General features: G+C 39.0%; 1 protein-coding gene across 3 annotated transcripts in view; it reads right to left on the reverse strand.

Moving 5' to 3' along the window:
* LOC125456866 (importin subunit alpha-5) overlaps positions 1-16,842 on the reverse strand; it is a 79,461-nt gene that overhangs the window by 39,928 nt on the left and 22,691 nt on the right. For 2 of the 3 annotated variants that reach the window (XM_048540345.2, XM_048540344.2), the window contains 2 exons: positions 15,037-15,144; positions 5,987-6,086 (listed from right to left, as the gene is read on the reverse strand). In XM_048540345.2, coding sequence (XP_048396302.1) covers positions 5,987-6,086; positions 15,037-15,144 — 208 coding nt within the window. The remainder of the gene's footprint in view (positions 1-5,986; positions 6,087-15,036; positions 15,145-16,842) is intronic. The other variant, XM_059650283.1, reaches the window with a different exon arrangement.

Below are 16,842 nucleotides of genomic sequence, written 5' to 3' on the forward strand. Positions count from 1 at the left end.
GTTTGTGCAGGTCCATCATCTCAGCTCCAGGACATCTCTGGTAAATCTCTGTCCTGAGGATCTCCTGCAAACAACCAGAGATGTTATAACACACCTCTGGAGAGTGAAACTCAGCAGTTCTGGCACCATCTGTAACTGAAAACAACATTGAGCCCTGTGACCATTCTTCAGAACTAGGGGATTCCAACTTTCCCTACATTAATTGATGTGCTCATAATGTGAAAGATTAAGAGGAAGCAAAATTCTTAAAATGCACCCAGGAGAGATTTTTAAAACCAGAATGTAGAAGGCAGCAGCTCTGGACTTAAATGTTAAGTGATTAAGGGATTGAGGGATTGAAGTATTGGGTTTGTAGGTGCATTTTGCAGACAGCAATCTCCATTAGATTGAAGATTGTTATGGAAAAGGACACAGCTGGGCCCAAAACAAAAATTTAAATTTATAAAGAAGCCAATTTGGCCAAACTAGTTTGGGAATAGATACTTTTAGGTAAAGCTGTGGTAACATAGTGGGACAAATCTAAGGAGGAAATGGGGAGAGTACTGTGCCAACGTGTTCCAATAAAAGGCAAAGAGTGGGACCAACAAATCCTGGATATACACGATAGGATAAAGAGGACAAAAAAAAGCTTACAACAGATACTAAGGGCTCAAAACAGAAGTCCTAAGGGAGTACTAAAATGCAAGGAGGATTTCAAAAGGAAATCATGAGGGCAAAAAAAAAGGCATGAAAGAATAATGGCGGGTTTGTTTTATTTATTCATGGGCTGAGGACATTGCTGGCTAGGCATTTATTGCCCATCGGACATTTGAGAATCAACCACATTGCTGTGGGTCAGGAGTCACGTAGTCCAGACCAGATAGAGATGACAAATTCCTTCCCTAAAGGACATTAGCGAACCAGATGGGTTTTTCCGACAATTGACAATGGATTCATGGTCATCATTAGATTCTGAATTCCAGATATTCTTAAAAATTGAATTCAAATTCCATCTGCTATGGTGGGATTCGAACGTTACCTGGGTCTCTGGATTAACTGTTCAGCAATAATACCACTAAACCACCTCCTCCCCCCAAAAAAATAAAGGCACAATAAAGGAAAACCCTAAGATTTTTACAAATACATCAAGGATAAAAACATGGCTATGGAAAGAATCCCATTAAAGAATCACAGTAGAATTTGTGCATACAGCCGGAGAACATAGGCACGGTTCAACTTGAACAATGTGTGTTAGCTTTCGCCAACAATAAAGATGATGTGGGAAATCAGGCAGAAGGACTTTGATATACTCAAAAAATTAGCATGTACAGAGGAGATTCTAAGTAGGCTGGCAGGCTTCAAGGTAAATAAATCTCCAGGGCTGGATGAAACGTATCCTAGGCTGTTGAGTGAGGCAAGGGAGAAATAACAGGAATGCTGGCAACAATCTTCAATTCCTTCTTCAAACTTTCCTGCTCGGCCTGCTGTGTTCATCCAGCTTCACACTGGGTTATCTCAGATTCTCCACCATCGGCAGTTCCTACTATCTCTAACAATCTTCAAATCCTCTCTGGGCAAAGGAGAGAGGGGTCAGAGGATTGGACGACAGAATTACTCAGTTAGTGTTATTCAGAAAAAAGTAAGGAATAAACCAGGAATTTACAGGCCAGTCAGTTTAACTTCGGTGGTGGGAAACAATTTTGGTGGAGACAATTTTGAGGACAGAATTCATCTGCATTTGTAGAGACAGAAATTAATCACAGCCAGCATGGTTTTGTTACAGGGAGGTCATACCTGACCAAGATGATCAAATTTTTCAAAACAGGTGACCATGTACATGAAGGCAAAGTATTTGACACTGTCTACTTGGATTTCAGTAAGGCATCAGTAAAGATCACACACGGGAGGCTGATTGGGAAGACAAGAGCCTATGAGATCCAAGGAAACCTGACAGACTGGAACAACGAATGAACAAGTGGCAGATGATGGACATGAGGTGTTTTGTGAATGGAAATCACTGTCTAGTTGAGTTTCACAGGGGATCAGTATTGGAGCCCTTGCTGTTTGCAGTATATATAAATGATTTACGCTTGAAATGTAGAAGAATTGAGTTGCAAGTTCATGAATGATACAAAAATACTGCTTTAAATAGCGAGGATGACTGCAGATTACAGGAGAATATAGATGAGCCGGTCAGAAGGGCTGATTTGTGGCAAATGGAGTTCAATCCAGATAACTGTGAAGGAATACAAGGCAAGGCAAGTGAACATATGATCGTTAAAACTCGGGGAAGAACTGACGATTGAAGGGACCTCAACACATGTTCTTAAGATAGCAGGACATTAGATGAAAAAGGCATACGAGGTACTTGCCTTTAATAGCCAAGGCATAAAAGCAGGTTGTGGGAACGGTACGTAACCACAACTACAGCAGCATGTGCAGTTCTGAATTCATGATTTTTTTTTATGGGGGGGGGGGGGGGGGGGAGGAAAAAAAAAGTTTCATTGCGCTGAAGATAGAGGAGACTGAAGGGGAATACATCAGATCAAAAGTAGATGAGTTGATGATATAAATTAAAACACGAGGGCACGATGACATCGCTGTCAGACATGAGAGAGAGCGCGAGAGAGCCGGATACAGAATCTTCATGTGTGACAGCAAAGATGGCAAAACAGAAAGAATTACATTCAGGGAATTTATTGTACCAATAAGAAGAGATGACATCTCAGAAAATTCCTGAAATAAACTTATATGGGTAGAAGAAGAAGAGCTGGTCAGGAGGCAAATTTCTGGGAAGTGTTAAACGTGATAAGGTTATGATTGCAAGGGACTTCAAATTCCCCAACATTAATCTGGTCATCATAGTCTGAAGGGTTTAGAGGAACTTTTAAAACTAGATACTAGACAGCTTTTTAAGCCAGCATGTAGAAGTCCCAGAAAGGACAGGGGGAGGTCCTGGACTTTACGTAACAAAGACAGACAAGTAGGTAAAGTATCGGTGGGGAAGCATTTTTAGATAGTTATCAGAACTCTTTTCTAAAAGATTCAAGGTTGTCACGGAAAGGGACAAGAATGGGCTTCAAATTACTTCCCAAATTGGTTGATTTACTAAGATCAGAAATGATTTGGCTAGAGGGAGCAGGGAGCAGATACTTTCACGTAAACGTGCAAAAGGGAATTTTAATGGGGAGATATGAAAAGCAATAATAGGAATGAATTGATATAGTCAGGTAAAATAAAAAGGAAAATGCTTAGTTGTTTCACAGATACCTTAACGGTTCAAGGGTAAGGGGGAAAGAGTAAGGCCCATATAGGACTGCAGTGAAAACTGTGTGGAACTACAGGATGAAGGCCTTTTTTGGGGACAGTCCTAAATGAATACCTTGTGTCAGGGTTCACTAGTGAGAGACGATGCCGGGATAGAATTTAAAGAAATTAGCACAGAGAGGAGAGGTTTTGAGTAGTCTGAGAGACAGAATTAAGTTACATTGGAGAGGCTGGTATTAATCAAGAATTGTCAACATGCATTTTCAAGGAGAGTCTACGCCTGACCAACTTGATTCAATTTTTTTGATGAGGTGTGTGTCAACAGGGCAATGCTTTTGATGTAGTCTCTTGCTGTCAAAGCTTTTGATAAGGTCCCACATGGGAGACTGATAGTAAAAGGTAACAGCCCATGGAATCCACTGAAATTTAGCAAATTTAATCCACTGTTGTCAGCTGAGTGGCAGAATGAGAGAGTAATGCTCCTGGGGTGTTTTTTGACTGACTGGAAGTCTGCAAACAAAGGGGACCCACAGCAGTCAGTGTTGAGCCCTTGCTGTTTATAGTTTTTATAAATGATTTAGACTTGAATGCAGGACGGTTAATCAGTTAGTTTGCAGATGATACAAATGCATTGGGTAGTAAATAGTTAGGAGGGTATCCTTAACTTACAGGAGGATATATAGAGGCAGGTCAGATGGGTTGATCTGTTTTTAATAGAATTCTCTCTGGATCAGTAAGTGACATATTTGGACAGGGGAACTGGTCATTTCATTTAGCTGTTAACCAAAAGGTTGATGTTTTGTAGATCAGCTAGCGAGGGAGGCCTATTCCTTTGTTTGCATCAGCGTACTATAGGACACTGACTTGGTTTTGTTTGCAAGACAATTTCGGCTAATGTTGCTTGCTCCACAGTTAGACCTCAAAAGGCATTTTCTAATGCATGGTGACACAGTGGCTAGCACTATTGCCTCTCAGCGTGTGTGTGTGGAGTTTGCACGCTCTCCCTGTGTTTGTGTGGGTTTCCTCCTACAGTCCAAAGATGTACACGGTAGGTGGATTGGCCATGCTAAATTGCCCATAGTGCCCAGGGATACATAGGTTGGATGGGTTAAACATGGGGAAAATCATGGGTAGGGGAAAGGATTGGGGTGGGATGCTCTTCAGAGGGGCAGTGTGGACTTGTTAGGCCAAATGGCCTGTTCCCACACTGTAGGGATTCTATGTATAAATTTATGATGGGAATAGATTGGACAGACAGAAACAAATCTTTCCTTTTGGTGAAGAGATTAATGACTAGATTTAAGATACGGTGCAGGCAGTTTAAAAGGGATGCAAGGGCTTTTTTTTTAAAAAGAAGAAAGACTCTGAAGATTGTTGGAATCTGGAACTGACTGCCAGTAATGGTAGTGGAGACAGGAATCCTCATTAATTTAAACTATTTAGATGGGCACTTGTGATGCCAAGGTTATGGGTCAAGTGCTAGAAAATGAGACTAGAATATGTAGTTAGTTGTTTCTGACTGGCACAGATTCTTATCAGAGAGGGCATTTTTCTGTCCTGTAGACCTCCGATCATAACTAAACTATTCACTATTGTGCTTTACATTCAATGGCTTTAATCAACTGCTGAATCACCCCATTCTGAATATCCTGGAGGTGACCATGACCAGAAATTGAACTGGAATATCACATATACAGTAGCTTTAGATCAGATCAGAGACTAGGAATTTTGTCGTTATGAATTTACTACCTAATTCTTCAAAGACTTATTGACAAGGCACAAGTCAGGAGTGCGATGCAATGCTCTCCACTAGACTGGATAGGCACAAATCCAACACTACGAGAAGGTCAACTCAAGTGGGCCTTTGCCCTGGATTGTATGACAGCCCATCTACCACTTTCAGCCTTCAATTCTTTCACCAGTAATGCACAGCAGCACCAGTATGTACCAACTACAGGACGCAGTAACCTACAAAGGTTTGGAAGGTGTTGTCAAAAGGAGCCTATGACCTCTATCACCTGGAAAAATAAGTGCAGATGCAATGGTAACATCACCACCTGCAATTTCCTCTCCAGGTTTCTCACCATTTGGATTTGGAAACAGATCCTAGAACTCCCTTCCTGGCAGCATTGTAGAAACATCCACATCCACTACAGTGATTCAAGACTGTAGCTCACCACCACCTCTTCTAGGATGATTAGGGATGGGCAATAAATGCTAGTCTAATCCAGCAAACAATAAAATTCCAACTTGCCACTCATCCAAACCCTGTAACAAGTTTCTATCCAAGTCCGAACAATTTAGATATAGTAACTAATCATGCAAATTACCTCAGAGTTTTTCAATATTTAATCATTCTGTAATCCAAGAAACAATCAAATAACCAAAATTCCATTCAACGCCATTTACAATTAAAACAATTCACGAGTAGTATCAACTGCAACATGCTTAGGATTATAACCGCTAATGAAATCTTCTATAAAAACTTACTGTCCTCTTAAGAGTATTTTGCGTAATTAATGTTTGCAAAATGATGAAAGATTAAATAATGTATTAAATCATGCAATACTAATATTATATTTTTAAGTGTTGTTGAGTTCTCAAATCTTGAACCTGAGCTATGCAGAACTAACATAAGCAGAGTCATTTCACCACCTCGGATCAAGCAGCGAGAGCCCCGTTAATACAAATTATGAACGCAAAAAAATTGCATCAAATGCAGCATAAACTATGTTTTCACCTTTGGAAAGAAGTTTCCGAAATTTCTGCGTAGCAGCCAGCTGCTGTTCCGAATTGTTTGAGAAAATCATCTGTACCATATCCGATGTGATTACTCCAGTCTGCACATGAATAAGGAAGACAGGATCAGAATTGTTAATAAATATCATTCAGTATGAGTCAAGGTTTTCCCAGATATGAACTGCATTGTGTTCTACCTAAATTTTGTTTCTTGTTTACAAATCACCTCGATACAAGTTTGATATATTAATCTACCACAATTGGAAGATATTAATTTGGTTTGAGGACATCTACCATCTTCAATTATCCAAATGGATTACTTGTGAGGTGCAGCCAGTTATTATCTAGCAAATTAGGGCAACAATTTCTAAAGTTCAAAAGCAAGCACGGTAAACGACAAATTAATCATCTTCTAGATGTGGGAACTTTTGATCTTTTCAAAAGAATACTATTGGATTGTTAATATCCTTTATTGATAAGAGAAGTCTCAGTTGACAGAATGTGTTCACTGTAAAAGTTTATAGCTTTGAGCTTAGTTTCATTTTAATGGTGCGAATGGTAACGTTTATGCCCATACCCACCCAAAATAGACACCTCCATAAACTCAGGCCTCCTACTACTACACAGCTTAGAGAGATATGTGAACTCTAGATCTTCAGATAGTACTGCTGGAAACAGATTTCACAGCATTTCAAATACACATGGGATCTTTCAGAAGAGTGAAGAAAAAATGGAAGATTCTTGTCTTTACTTGAAGGAAACATCACTGGAAAACTAAAGATTAATTTTCCATCCTAAGTTAAATACTTCGGTGGGTCCTTAAACGCTGGGAATGAGAAATGAACGAAGTTTGGATCAAATTTCGTGTTTCATACCACTGTCAACAGTCACCGTTTTAGGATTGAATATGTTAATAGCTGTAAAAATAGATCAGGAACTGTGGATGCTGGTGATTTTAAACAAAAAAAAACAAAAAAATAGAAATTACTGAAGAAACTCGGCCCATCCAGCAGCAACTGCAGACACAAAAACCTCCCCCTCCGGGTCCCATCTCCACCTATTGCTCATCTTTCTCTCTTCTTTTCCATCTTCTCCACACTCCAGCACCACCCACACCTGCCACCTTCAGCGTAAAATACTACATTTCTAGCTGCTATCTGTTCTTTTGAACAGTTGCCAGGCTTGAAAAACCTTTCTTCCCACAGGTGCTGCCAGACCTGCTGGGTTTCTCTCAATTTGTTTTTGTGATACAAATAGCTGCAATGTCTGTAGCCACTATCAATATTCTCAAAGAACATGTACACACTTGCCCTAATGGTCTTTGCCTTTATGCCTGGGAGGGGAACAGGTGGTCATTTTTGCATCCCTTGAGTAAATTATGAGGCAAATTAATTAGCATTGTGAATCTCAAAATTAATGAAAACCTGAAATAGAAATAGTCGTGGACTTTAACATTCATGAATGCAGCAGCATGAGCTACAATGAAACAAACTCAGACTTCCCATATTACAATACAAGGAACAGATCATTTGGCCTAATCATGCAGACTAAAGTATACAACTCCAAAAAGGTAAACTCTTGACATTTATTTGTGGTGTGCTCACAAGAGGCGGCTGGTTGCAAATCAATATGTAGACATATGTAAACAGTGATAGCTAAGAAGATCACTACAAACCTTTCAGCAATCAATATACATCTAAGTTCTAGGAACGCAGTTCCAAATGTTTCAAAAAGAATTGTGTGATTCTATTTCTAAAAGTGTACACAATTTTGAAAGAAACTGAAACTGTCAAATTGTGCCTGAAAAGAGAGTTTTCAGATAGTTTCTTTTAATAACTTGCATTTAGCTGATCTGCAGATTCTATCTCAAAATTAGTTTTCAAAACTCAGCTATAGGACAGTATGAGTGATTTAAAATTATTCACTAAGATTCTTCAGCATATTACAACACCCCTACTGTTGCAAAGTTGGGTGCAGACCTTAAATTAGAAGGCAGGATGTTAGAATTTATTTGTAAAAATGATGAGGTGGGAGAATGTGTCAGCCCTTTAAGAGGTGATGTGCTTTTCTAAGCTTGGAGATTTTAAAAAAGTCTGCAAGCAGCTGTGGATGCACAGACGGTTTGAAAACTGAAACGTGTATCAACTGGCCGAGCGGTTGGCAACCTGGGTTTTTGATGTTCAGGCAACAAGCTTTAATATCAGTCAATTAAATTTAAACCAGACACTGCAAGACAAAACCAACTGAATTTAAATCTGACGGTGTTGACAACCTACGACCAAACCTAAAAGAAAATTGGCAGGTTATCAAGGGTATAAAGAGGGCTGTTTTTGAAAATTGGTGAGCATGTGAACTATCATTGGAAGAATAAAACTCTGACTTGGAGAAATCTTAACTCTGATTAGCACTGCCTAAAAAAGGTACTGCGGCACTCTTAGCTAATAATCCTGATACCAAGGATCAGAAGAGGGAAGAATTCCTGAAGAATAGCACAAATGGCATACAGCATTGTGGAAAATGTATTTTGACTGTAGATTCGCAAAACTAAGTTTTAATTTATTTTTATTACTTTGGCTTACATAAATGGAACTGCATGCCATTAGAAGTTGAGTGTTTGGGAATAGTTAGTAGTTAAGGGGGAATTGTTTGGTTTGTTAGTAGGTCTATTAATTGGTCCACTGTTAGAGTTAGATAAATTATTATTTGTTGCTAATGAAGTGAGTATCAGGGTGTTCATTTCATTTAACCATCCCCTCTGTCAAGTCTGGGAACTGGCTGGTTCGTGTATGGGATCTGGATTTGAGGTACGAAAGGTCCCAGCAGATTTAGACAGACTTGGGGGTTAGTGTTCTAGATCTTTAAATAAAGCTTGGGTGAGAAGTGGAGAATCTGTTTTATTTAAATCAACCACAAGGAACAAAATTAAATCAAAAATGGCTCTTCATATAGCTGAAATAGTTCTGGATAGTTGAGGATGCTTCCCAAATTTGCCAAGAAAGTTTAGAAGAACAAAGAAGGATATACTTTTAGACTTAGCAGACAGGCTAAATTTGAGTTTAAGTAGGGATAAGAGGAAAGTTGAAATTGTAATGCTAGCCAAGCATTTAGGTAAACCAGAGAAACAGTCGTCAAGTGCATTGGAGTTAGAAAAATATTAAATTGCAAGTGAGAGAACTAAGAATTGGAGTTAAAGAAGGAGAGAGTGTTTGAATTATAATTAAAAGTAGAAGAGAAAGAAAGAAAGGGAAGAAAACTCTTAGCTGTGGGAGAAGAAAGGGGAAAATTGTTCAAGCTGGAAAAGATGACGTTGGAACTTAAAACAAAAATACTACAAATGACAGAAGTAAAAGTTCAAGATAAAGTGATGATGAACAAACTCATCGCAGCCATCAGCCTGGTTGGGATATATACAAACACGCCCAAACAACACTAAGATTCAATATTTTAAAAAAAAGCCTTTTTACATTTCCTTCAAGAAATTGGCTAAAAACAGGTAAACTGGCCGGAGGATAGGGGTAGTATTAATTCAGACCAAGTTGATGGGCAGGGCTAGGTGAAGTGTTTGCAGCACTATCCGATGTGGTGTCAAGAGAATATGAAGTAGAAGAACAGGCTCTTTTGAGTGCTGACAAATTGGTACCAAAAGCATATAGGCCATGATTCAGAAATATAAGGAAGGAATCAGGTCAGACTTCTGTTGAGTTTGAAAGAATTAAACATAGCAATTTTGATAGATGAGTGACAACATTAAAGATAGAAAAGACATACAATAATCTTAGATTATTTTTCTGGAGTTCAAAAACTCACTTCTAAAGATAAGAACTCATGTTGAAGAATAGCAAATTTAAATCAAAGAAGAGCTGCAGAGATAGCAAATGAATACACATTAGTGCCTAAGTCAAAATCCAGCTTCCCATAGTAATTGCATTCTGTGACGGATAGAAATTGGGGAAAAAAGGAAATCCTTCAATGAAAAAAAAAGATAGTGGATCACACTCTGAGCAGTTTACCACTTGAGAAAAGAAACAAAATGAAAAAGAGGTGATAAGACCTCTATTACAGTGGAAACACCTGAGGAGAACACACAGTCACAATGCTGGTGGACCAGAGTCACTAGGAAAAAGGATATAAGAGGCTAAACCAGTGGGGTTAGTTGAAATAGTGAAGGAAATCCCAAGAAACGTCAAGGCACTGCAGGAGAGCACAGTCTAGTCATGGGCTGGATAGAAACAGCATGCCCAATCTCTTCAAAGACTTCACCTTGATGTGAAAGGTTTACTCAGGAGAACAGGAGGAGAAGGTAAAGAAGTTAAAATATTTGAGATACTGTTAGAGGCTGACCAGCACACATGAGATAAAGTATTTTCACTCCTTCTGAAACGTTAGAATGATGATCTGTGGAATAAATGGAGAGGTTTAGCATTCCCCGGTGTAAAAGGAGGCTAGAATGTCCAATTAAGATTGGGGAAGTGATAGTGGGAGTGATTGAAGGACTGTCTGTTCCAGGAATATAGTCTGTTCTTGGAAATGACCTAGTTGGGACTGATGCCACTTGTAGTGGCAAAGCAGAAGGAAAACCAGGAAACTGAGGAATTAAAAAGGAAAATACCCAGGAATTTTTCCAGACTGTGTGGTCCAATTTTACTGCCAATCAGGTTAAAGCAAGAGAGAGGGGAAAACCAAAGAGAAAGTCGAAAGCCTTGAGGTCCAGTTAGCTGACATCCTGTTGAAGTAGTAAAAATGAAAAACAAAAACAGAGAGGTACTTAGTTCTGAAAGCAGAATGGAGTTACAACAAAAAGATGAGACAATTAAAACAAAAACACAAGGTTTATTCGGAAGATGAATCAGAACACATTCCCAAATGTTATCACCTTAAGGATAGAATCCAGACAGTAATGGAGACCTCAGCTGATTAGTGCAGGAGAGAAATGGGTGGGTGTTCACCAGGTTATGTCGCCGGTAGCATACAACCTGGAAATATTGTGGGTAGCACACGAATTACCTGTAGGCGGTCATCAGGGAGTGAGGAAGACCCAGGCTAAGAAGCATTTCTATTGGCCGGGATTACAAAGATGTGGTTGAATTTTGCCATGCCTGTCATGTGTGTCAGATGATAGGAAAGCCATGGGGAGTAATAAAACAAATACCTTTAATGCCAATTCCCACATTTAATGAAACCTTTCATGTAGGTTACGATTATGTAGGTCCTCTCCTCAAAACTGAAATTGGGAACCTGTATTTGCTAACAGTAACGGATGTGCCTACCAGATTTCCAGAGGTAATTCCATTATGGGATCTCAAGGCTAAAAACAGTTGAAGAGTTGCTTGTTTCCTTTACCCATAATGGGACTACATTAAAAAAATTAGGGAGATTCAAATCAGATCAAAAGGTCCAATTTTACTGCCAAATTATTTGAGGTGGTCATGGATAGCTTTGGCATCAAACACTTTAAATCAAGTGCATATCACCCTGAATCCCAGCAAGTATTGGAGAGGTGGTATCAGACCCTAAAGACCATGCTGAGGTTTTATCGTCAAGATTATCCAAAATGACTGGGATAATGGTATCCTATTTATATTGTTTGCTATTAGAGATGCTCCAAATGAATCAACCCAGTTCACTCTATTTGAGCTGATGTTCAGACAAGTAAGGGGGCCTTTAAAATTCATGAAAAGTTGATAGGTCCAAAGTCAGAGATCTCAGATTATATATGAGGTGAGAAGCAGATTAAAGAGTAGATGAGCTAGACAACATTCAAAGGTGGCACAGCATCTAGTGGAGCAAGAAGCAGAGAAGAAAACTAAAATTTGTATGTTTGCCTGTGGGGATAAAGTATTGGTGCTGTTATCAGTGGTAGGAGATCCCTTCAAAGCAAGGTTTAGTGGTCCCTATCAGATTGTACAAAATGCACAGGAATGGAATTGTGGAAGATATAGCAGTTTGGATCGGAAATTGGCTTGCTGAAAGAAGACAGAGGGTGGTAGTTGATGGGAAATGTTCATCCTGGAGACCACTTACTAATGGTGTACCGCAAGGGTCGGTGTTGGGTCCACTGCTGTTTGTCATTTTTATAAGTGACCTGGATGAGGGTGTAGAAGGGTGGGTTAGTAAATTTGCAGACGACACTAAGGTCGGTGGAGTTGTGGATAGTGACGAAGGATGCTGTAGGTTGCAGAGAGACATAGATAAGCTGCAGAGCTGGGCTGAGAGGTGGCAAATGGAGTTTAATGCAGACAAGTGTGAGGTGATGCACTTTGGTAGGAGTAACCAGAAGGCAAAGTACAGGGCTAATGGTAAGATTCTGAGTAGTGTAGATGAACTTATTAATAGATGAATCGAGTTCCGGAACCGAGAGGTTATGGTGAAGCTGTACAAAACTCTGGTGCGGCCGCACTTGAAGTATTGTGTACAGTTCTGGTCACCGCATTATAAGAAGGATGTGGAAGCTTTGGAAAGGGTGCAGAGGAGGTTTACGAGGATATTACCTGGTACGGAGGGAAGGTCTTATGAGGAAAGGCTGAGGGACTTGAGGCTGTTTTCCTTAGAGAGAAGGTTGAGAGGTGACTTAATTGAAACATATAAAATAATCAGAGGGTTAGATAGGGAGAGCCTTTTTCCTAGGATGGTGACGGCGAGCACGAGGGGGCATAGCTTTAAATTGAGGGGTGAAAGATATAGGACAGATGTCAGAGATAGTTTCTTTACTCAGAGTAGTAAGGGAATGGAATGCTTTGCCTGCAATGGTAGTAGATTTGCCAACTTTAGGTACATTTAAGTTGTCATTGGATAAGCATATGGACGTACATGGAGTAGTGTAGGTTAGATGGGCTTGAGATCGGTATGACAGGTCGGCACAACATCGAGGGCTGAAGGGCCTGTACTGTGCTGTAATGTTCTATGTTCTAGATTAAGGAGTCAAGTCAGGTGAATTATCTGGTAAAGAACAGGAAAAAAATACAGGAAAAAAATTATTGCATATGTCATCATGTGAACATGCTGAAATTTTACTATGACAGGGAAAGGGAACTGAAGAAACAGGCAATAGTTAGTGCCACTCAATGAGAAATCAAAGAGAGATAAAAATCCAAATTATGTATCTCATAATAAATCAAATAATAAGGAAGCCCTGAAAGAATGGGATAGGGTAGTAAGCTGTCTCAAGATCAGAACTGAATTTCAAAGACCTGTTCAAGGACCACGAGGGCATACGTAGAAATAGAGGGGGGAGGACCAATACTATTGTACATTTGTGGAATGCGGTTCCAATATAACACTTCTTCAGGATTGATCCTTTCAAAGTAGTTCAGGTACAGAAGTAGAAGCGATGCTCACTGAGGTCTTCTTGAAGCAGAATCAAAAAGAGAATGGAGTTCACTGATTGCATTGGTTCCCAAACCTGATGGCACGCAACAATTCTGCATGGATTACTGAAAAGTCAATGTAGTGACTAAAATCAGACTCATACCCAATTCCGAGACCGGTCGACGGAGTGGAAAAAAATTTGACAAGACACTTACATCACAAAATAGGACTTACTTCATGGTTACTGGCAAGTACATTTGTTAGTGACAGTGAGACAAGCTTCTGCGTTTGTAACCCCAAATAGGCTGTATCCATTTAAAGTAATACTCTTTGGAATGAAGAATGTATCAGCCAGATTTTAAAGACTCATGAACAGAGTTGTGGCAGGAATAACAAATGGTGCCATTTGTATAGATGACTTGGTGATCTTTAGCCATTCGTGGAGAGACCACATGGTGCATTCAGCAGAGGTCTTTGAAAGACTACAGAAAGTAAACTGGCCATAAATTTGGCAAAATCTGATTTTGTGAAGGCAGAAGAGATGTTCTTAGGACAACATCAGACATGGAAGGCTGACCCCAAGGAACATGAAAACAAAGGCCATCAACCATTTCCAAGACCATCCTCAAAGAAGGAAGTGCAACACTGTCTGGGACTGAGCAGATTCTATAGAAAATTTGTACCAAGCTTCAGTAGTGTGGTGGTGCCACTAAGATTTGCCGATGAAAAGTATGCAATTTTGGTGGACACAACAATACCAGGAGGTATTTGAGAATTTAAAAGCAGTATTAACCACTACACCAGTTTCAGCAACACCAAATTTCTTGAAGCCCTTTAAAGTCACTATTCACACAAGCGATGTAGGAGTTGGAGCTGGGTTGTTACAAGAGGACAATTGTAGAATTGAAAAGCCAGCTATTTTTCAAAGAAACTGAAAACCCACCGAAAAAAACATTCCATTGTTGAAAGGAGTTAGTTTAGTTTAGTACTGGCCTCAACCTTTTAACGCTTATGTTGCAGGCAATATATCAGAGACAGTTATGTACACTGAACATAGTCCTTTGATGATTTTGCAAAGATTTAAAGAGAAGAACACTAGACTATTTAATTGGCGTCTTATGTTATAAAGATTTAATTTACAGATTTTCATGACCTTCAACAAGAATATTATTGTAGGTGAGATTAAAAGGAAATTGTATACAAGATAGAAATGGTAGTGTTTAATGTTTATAGAGTTAGTATGAAATGCAGTAATCTAAAGTAACACATCATGGATTTAGTAATAATGCCATTGATTTAAAAAAAATGAAGCCATCTTGTCATAATGATGTCAAAAGGTACAATTTATTTTTCTTATTACTTTTGTCTAATAAAGTTGGACTTGTATTTGTTGGAACAGCACACCATTAGAATTTTGTTTCTTTTGGGAATAGTTAGTATTTAAGGGGGAATTTCTTGGTTTGCTGGTAGATCTGTTAATTTGTCCACCATTAGAGTTAGATAAATAAATTGTTATTTGTTGCCTATAAAGTGAGTATCAGGAAGTTCATTTCATTTTACCATCCCTTCTGTCAAACTACCTTAGTAACTTGCATCAGCAAACAAAGTTGCTGGAGGAAGGTGAAACTACATTTTAATTTATGCTAATCATAATTTACTGCGGAAGCAGTGCAGAAATTTGTAAGTTGTGACAGTTTGTCTTTAGGTGGGATGGAGCATGTTAGTTTTAGATGACATGTTGCTTACCAAAGCCATATCCATGTTTACTTGTGACTCATGGAATCCACTGTCACTCATTACCTCATCATCTTCCTCCTCCTGCTCCGTGTGTGTGACATTTCTACGTTTGAATAGCTAGAAGGAATAGGAAACAAACATTAAACTAAACAAATGGTTAGCAGAAAGGATGGAAAATTAATTTATAGTCATAGAAGTTGAGATACCATGAAATGTTTTAGCATTTTGAACAAATGTAATCAGATACATAAAATGTACAGAATAGCAAATTTTGATAAAGAACTACAGATCAAGTTAGGACGTTTACATTTTAGGGAACTATATTCAAAATGTTTGCAATAGAATGATAAAAGGAGTAGCCATTTGTCTTTTCAAGCCTGCTCTACTTCATTTTCCCGCACTATTACCCATATCTTTTGGTAACCAAAGTTTGATATATCTCAGACTCGCATATACACAATGACAACGATTCTAAAGATTAATGAGATTTTGAGTCAAGAAATTCCTTTTTATCTCAGTGTCAATGGCTGACCCGCTGTTCAAACCTAGTTTTGCATTTTGGTAAAAATCCTTCTAGCATCTATCCTAACAAGTCCCTTAAGAATGTTTTATTGAACAATGAGATCACCTCTTGTTCTTCAAACTTTGAGGGAATACAAACCTAACATGTACAATTTCTGTTCAGAGGTCAGCTTGGCTTCCTGTCCAGTGAGTTGCCAATGTATTTTGTCTCAACAACGCATGACCTTCCTCAAAAATAAATGAAAGCAATATATAATATTTCAAATCATCAGCAAAAGTTGTCAGCTTTGCTATTGTTACGGTGTTGGAGACAGCTGTTCACCGCAACAGGTCGGCAGAGTTTCTAACGAGCATTGTAATTCTGACATTGTCCTGCCCTTTTCTCCAGAACCCTGAATATTTTTTCTTTTTTAATAACCATCTAATGTGCCCGAATGCTTCAATTGAACACACCCCCACTATACTTTCATGCAACACATTCAAGGTGGTCAGTACTCACTGTGAAAAAGATTTTTTCATCACATTTTCTTTTGCAAATTCTGTGTCCCCTCTGGTTTTTGATTCTGTTGAGGGAGAACAGTTTCTCTCCGTTTAGTCTGTGCATTGCCCTCCTGATTCTGAAAATTTATTTCAAATCTCCCTTCAGCCTCCTAGTCTCCAGAGGAAACATCCCAGCTTTTCCAAATCTATCTCCAGAACTGAACTTTTCCAGGGATGAGAAACTTATTTTCTGCACGCCCTATATTATCATATTCTTCTCACCCAAAGTGTGGTGCTCAGAACTTGACAATATTTCAGTTGACTTAGACAAGTTCAGCATAACCTCCTTGCTCCTGTACGTTATATCCCTTTTAATAAAAGCGTTGAATTCTGCATGCTTTATTAACTCCTTGCTCTACTTGTCCCATCACCTTTCATGTCCTGTGCACATTTGCTCCTATATTACGCTCAGAGTAGCACCTTTTGTTCAATATTGGCATCTTCTATCAAAACATTGTTTCATACTTCTGTGGATTGAACTTCAACCACTTAGCTGTCTTCACCAATTTGTCAACAACTTTCTGAAATTATACAGTCCTCTTCATATATGACATCACTTCCAAGTTTTGCATCATTCACCAACTTGGAAACTGTGCCCTGCACACCAAGTTCTAGATCATTAACACACAGAGAAAGCTAGGGTGCCAAAAAGATTAGGGAGCTCAAGTACAAACGTTTCACTGCCCAAAGTATGTCCACAACCATGCATCTACCTCCATTTATAAACTTCTTAATCCCCAATCAGCTGTTTCT

The sequence above is a fragment of the Stegostoma tigrinum genome, chromosome 12, assembly GCF_030684315.1.
Source record: "Stegostoma tigrinum isolate sSteTig4 chromosome 12, sSteTig4.hap1, whole genome shotgun sequence".
NCBI lineage: Eukaryota > Metazoa > Chordata > Chondrichthyes > Orectolobiformes > Stegostomatidae > Stegostoma > Stegostoma tigrinum.